A 5,945-nucleotide genomic window follows, 5' to 3' on the forward strand; every position below is an offset into this window, starting at 1 on the left:
TTGAAAAATTAGTATAAATTCAATTATTAATTCATTTTTATTTTTATGACATAAAAAAGACATTTTACGTTTTGATAGATTATTAATGTAAATATTTAATATATTAGAACTTTAAATTATAAATATTTTATATAAAAATTGATAAAATATAATTATAAGATGAATTTTTTTTAGTTGTCCATCTTTCATTCTAGTCATATAGTGTAGGCCTGCCCGTGTATCTAACTACCAAACACACCCCAGGGTTAGTCGATCATCACCATGTTATTCTTTAAATGGTTGACCCAAGTTACAAATTACAAACGCGTAATGTTAAGAAGAGGTCAAACTGAATGGACGAAGAGAGAGAGAGCACATGGGCCCACACGGATGCCCATCCCTTTCTTTTGATCCTTACGGCCTAAGGAAGCGAAATCATTTCGCCGAAAATGAACCAGAAATTGTACCAGAAAGTTGAAATTAAATTAAAATCTAAAAAGTCTTAAATCCAATTGTTATTGATAAAATAAAACAGATTAAATTAAAGTAACAAAAAATCTTAAATTCAATTATCATTAATATAGTATATATATAATAATAAGCAGAATAATTGAATAACCTCCGTAGCAGAAGAAGGAAGTGGTGGAGTTCACTTCCCCTTCCAGAATTCTGCGTTTCACACATCTCCCTTTTTTTATCAATCAATTTTTGGCTTCTGGGTTTTCAGTGATTTGTTCTAAAGTTTCAGATTTTGTTATTATCCCACTACAGTTCACACTCTGTAACAATGTACTAGCATTCTTCTTTCCATTGTATTTCTTTTTTCTTTTTCTTTTTTTTTTAGTCAAAATTTAACCTTTTTATTTCTTTCTCTTTGGTGCCTAATGCTTGCTGAAGACGTGGGGAAAGCCTAGTGCTTGTGGAAATTCAACAACTTTTGGAGTTTTCTTCATTGATTGAACTTTGTTTCGTCGATTGGATCATTCGGGTGGTTTTAGAGTTGAAGGGGTTAAAAATGATGCTGCATTTTGTGCAGCCGTCAAAGTTGAAAACTAAGAAGGTAATTTGGCTAAAAGGGTTATTGTAAATAGTTTAGAATTTTATTTGATTTTGATTTTGATTTCTGGGTCAGTGATATTGGTCCTTGATTGTTTGATTAGTATATGGTTTGCTAAGTTCTATGGAATTGGAATAATCTTAAATACTTTGATAAGTTGGCAAATTTTCCTTGATTGTTGTTAGTTTGTAGCACTAACCGTAGATTTTCGTGTTGTCAGATGGTGTTTGAGGATGTATATGCTTCCTGTGATTCTACAACGCTTGAGCATCTTAAGGAATTAAGCTCAAAACGTAAAGCTATTGAAGATTCTATTAATGAGTGCAACTTCGTTACAGAAGCTATTGCAAAAGAAATGTCTGGAGGGTTGGAATCTCGCTTTGAACAGGTAACTGTTTATGCTATGCTGCCTTTATCAGATTCTTACTACCATTGTTCTTTGAACAGTATGCAAATTGCAAACAACAATATTGATCCTTGATTCCAACGGTGTTTTTCTGTTTGGAACAACAATATTGATCCTTGATTCCAACGGTGTTTTTCTGTTTGGCCTTCTGATTTTAATTGTCTTTTTTATTAAGTATGTTGGAAAAGCCACCTAAGTTGTGGTCACTCCTAGATAGAGGGCACATGTTGAAAGTTCCACATGACGGGTAGCCATGGGCAAAAGGGAACATGTTGTAGTCCCACATTGACTAAAGATAGTATTGAGATAGACTATATAAGTGGAGAACAATCTTCATCTTACAAGTTGGTTTTGTAAGGTTGAGTTAGACTCATAACTCACTTTTTGCCAAAGTAATGCACACATTGTCTTGTTACTTGTAAGGGAATGTTGACATCAACTTTGTGGAAACTGGAAAGGGAAGGAAAGAATAGATGTCTAGTTGTCCAAACTTTCAATTCCTTTTGTGGGGAAAATGTGTATATTATTAGGTCGTTGTGGAATGACTTAAGAATGGTCTTATTATGAAACTGATATGTTTTCTGAGTATTCTCTTTCTGGCAATGAGTCAGTGTGAAGTGGTGGTGTTTTTTTGCGTGTGACCAATTATGGTTTAGAGTTTAGACTTTAGATCCAATAGTAATGAACACTATTTGGTAAATCATCAAATTGCTAGCTATGCTGATAAGTTGTTGTCATTTTTTGTCAATAAATTTATTTTATTTTTTCTGTCTGCATCAGGATATTCACAAAATAGAGAATTATCTGCCATTTCTGGAAATTTTGATTCCCTATGCTGATGCAACAAGTACCATTAACCAAATCCAAATTTCTCAATGGAATGCGGCTCTTAAGATACGCTGGAGTAGTGCCCTGACCACATCTTCTTTCTTCAAAATCAAGGGCCCCAAATTTTTTCAAATTAACAATTTGCGATTTGAGCTTGGTATGACCCTTTTTCTTTGTGGTGGAATCCTGCGAGAGAGGGCTTTAGAAGTTTTATCAACCGGTAAGGATTGAGAAACTCAAAATCACATTTCATATGATGAACTTCTCCTGTTGAATATGTTTATATATGCCATCATTGTTTGTTCTGCAGATTTGGTTCAATCTGCCACCATTTTCAGACAAGCTGCTGGCATTTATCATCACCTAGCACAAGAGGTTCTTCCCCACTTAGAGCCTGAATTGCCACCAGAAAAACCCCCTGAAGCTCTTGCTGCAGTATCCTCCATTATGAGCCTCATTTGCTTGGCTGAGGCCCAGGTTGGTGTTGTGCTATTTTCTGTGTCGAATTGCATACTGTCATATCATGAAACCTGAAAACATCTCATTGTTTATCCCAGTTTCTAAAAATGAAGTTCATGAAGTTTTTTGGTTGTAAATAAACTAATATGCAATAACCGTACAGGCAGTAACCATAAGGAAGGCTGAAGAGAAAGGTACTTCTTCAAGTCTCCTGGCAAAGTTGCATCATGGTGTTACACTTTTTCTTGAAGAAGCTATTGGAATTTTTCATACAGTTGTTACACAGTGCAAAGACATTTCATCACGCTTGTCGGTATGAATATCTACCTAACCTGCCTTTTTGATTGGTAGAAATCATCTTCTATATCCACTCCCTATCTCGTTATAGAGTTTTAGTTAATGTAAATTCTGACCTAGTATCTTTCCATGTGTCAAAGTAACGGTATGCAGTATGTGTAATTGCTTGCATATGACATGCTTTTCCTTTATACTTAATTTATTTTAAACTTTTTTTTCCTGATCCTTAGTCAGGTTCAGAAAGAACAGTAGGAGGGGAATGTAATTAGTGAACCTTGATATTCTTTTAGAGCGCGTTTAGATAGAGAATTTTAACTGAAGAAAGTAATTTATCAGAGAATTTAAATTTCTGTAATCTAGAATTCATTGTTTGGATGTTTTTTTTATGAAGAATTTAAATTTTTGGAATTTTAAAACAGAATTTTAAACAACTAAAAATGTGCAATTTTAATTTCCTTCTAAAAGGTGAGAAATTGAATTTTTCTTCTTGATAGAAGAATCTTTCAAAACGTTCGTGTATTTCCTTTATAACCTTCATCCTTTTTTCTACCTTAAAGTTCATGAAATCTCGTTCTTGAACTTGCGACTCTTCCCTCAAGCATATGATCCTCTTCTTTAAGAAACACCGTATGAGCTCGTGGAGCATCGATCGAGTGTGGGCGTAGGGGACATATGCACCCGTCATTTAGGGGAGCAGGCGTCGCTATCCATCATGCGGTGGAGGTGCTCGCCGGCGCAGAGGGCCTAGGTCATGCCTTGCGCCGTTGACTGAATGTTGTGGTCAGGTGTGGTGGTGTATGTCGTCGTGTTCCGGTTCCCCTGCGACTTTTCATGCCGCATCAGTATTCTTCTTTTTGGAAACACACCAACCATATCTTCTCTTCTCTTTGCATTCATTTTCTTTCACTCTCACAATTTTAATTTTTTTATCCAAATATAAAATTTTGAAAATAAAAGATTTCAATTGAAGTATTTAAAATTCTCAGAATTTTAAATTCCTTCATCCAAACACACTCTTAGTGACGATAAAGAAGAGGATTTTATTTGTAAGAATGAATTGGTAGTGTTACATGTCAAGCATAGCCTAAGATACTACTTGTATATTGTGAGATTTCTTGTTGATGAACAATTTTTTATTATGGTGGTCTCCTTTTTGTCTTGTTTTGCCTATGTTAATTAATCATTTTATGCTTGTTTTTCCATTTGGTCTTCCATTATGGTACTGTGATTCTCAAGGTACACTTTCATGTATGCAGGAATTTATGTATTTCTGCAAGTGTTTACATGAGTTGAAAGGTCAGCAATATCTTGCAGAAAGCCTGAAGGCTTGTGGTCAAATAGGGGCTGCTATTGGAGTTCTTAGTTCTGTGTTGAATAAGGTGAAAAAGAAGATACCAGGGGAAGATCCTTGGAAATCTATTTACCAAAAGCAAATTCAAGATGCTTCTGAAGTGCTTAGAAAGTTTGTACATGAGAATGATTTTGTTTGGCATGAGAAAATCCCTTCAATATATGAGTTACCCTTGCCTGAGGGTACTAAAATAGTCACTTTTATTCCTTATAGTCCCAAAAGATGGGAAAGACAACTTTCTTTCAAGGGACTGGTGTAGGGGAAAATAGAAAAATGTTTGGTTGGAGATGACAAAAGAGAGAGAGAAAGAGGGGGAAAGAACTAAAGAGGAGGTTCTTTTCCAATGTAGAATGTAGAGGTTGGTGTAAACAAAATGTGATGTGAAATAATTAGATGTGGAGAAAAAAACATACAGTAAGTAAATTTGGTGCATGTTTGGATAATCGTTCTGAACGTACTTTTGAGTGCTAAACATATTTTTGAAGAAAAATTATCTTTTATTTGGAATGTACTTTTGGGAAGGGTGCGGCGATTATCCAAGCATGCTCCTAGTAGTTTATTTGGACAAAAATGGTCATGGCACATCAAGGATCTTTGTTTTTCTTTTTACCCCTTTATTGGACATGTGAAATATATATATATATATATATATATATATATATATATATATATATATATATATAGTGGAGTAGTACTCGTTTTTATTGTGTTATTGTATTTTTAATGTGCTAAATTTGATATATTAGTTTGACAATTTTTAGTTTATATAACATATGTTGAATAAAATTTTATATAATGTGTATGTAGAAAATTAAATAAACTTTGATATATTGTACAAATTAATTTTATATAGTACAAAATGCATTCGATAAATTTTTAGGTATTTACATTTCTACTATGCTAAAGTATTATTGTAATTGTTATATATGTGAGTGGTTTGGCTTGTGATAGCCATGTATTTTTAATAAATTTAAATTAATATTAACCCCATAGTATAAATTAAAAAAAATTGTAATTTCTCTTGTAAGGATGGCATGGTAGACTAAGAGATAGTAGTATATAATCCAGACAGATGTAAAAGTTTAAAAATAAAAAAGATAGCAAAAAAAACTTGGGAACTTAATTAACAAATGGGTAGGTTTTAAAATTAATAAAATGAGAAATTTTATTTAACAAATTGGTAGATTTTTAAAATAAAAATAAACATGAATTAAATTAACAATTTTTAAAATTCAAAATCTAGGTAATTTTAGGATCTGTTTGATTTGCTAAAATATTTTTGTTTTACGTTTGATTTGAAAAAAGTTCATTAGACAAAGTATAATAATCAAATTGTGTCTTATATCTCAAATTCACATTATTTATTATCTACAACAATCCCTTATAATTCACATTATCTACTGCAATAACTTTATCATGTTGTATACTTTAAATTCATATTATCTATTAGTTGTGATAATCTTGTCATATCATGCATTTTGAATTTACATTATCGACTATTAATTTGCTTGTATGTATTTCGTATTTTGAATTCCCATAAAATATTGTAATAATGTAAATTATATTAA

General features: G+C 32.5%; 1 protein-coding gene across 1 annotated transcript; it reads left to right on the forward strand.

Moving 5' to 3' along the window:
* Positions 1–586: 586 nt before the first annotated feature.
* LOC114385784 (apoptosis-linked gene 2-interacting protein X 1) lies at positions 587–4,994 on the forward strand. The gene is made up of 7 exons (XM_028345856.1): positions 587–768; positions 877–1,039; positions 1,257–1,424; positions 2,223–2,490; positions 2,581–2,747; positions 2,893–3,042; positions 4,283–4,994. The coding sequence occupies exons 2-7, from the start codon at positions 995–997 to the stop codon at positions 4,634–4,636; spliced, it is 1,152 nt and encodes a 383-aa protein (XP_028201657.1). The 5' UTR covers positions 587–768; positions 877–994; the 3' UTR covers positions 4,637–4,994.
* Positions 4,995–5,945: the final 951 nt, after the last annotated feature.

Source organism: Glycine soja, chromosome 2, assembly GCF_004193775.1.
Source record: "Glycine soja cultivar W05 chromosome 2, ASM419377v2, whole genome shotgun sequence".
Taxonomy (NCBI): Eukaryota; Viridiplantae; Streptophyta; class Magnoliopsida; order Fabales; family Fabaceae; genus Glycine; species Glycine soja.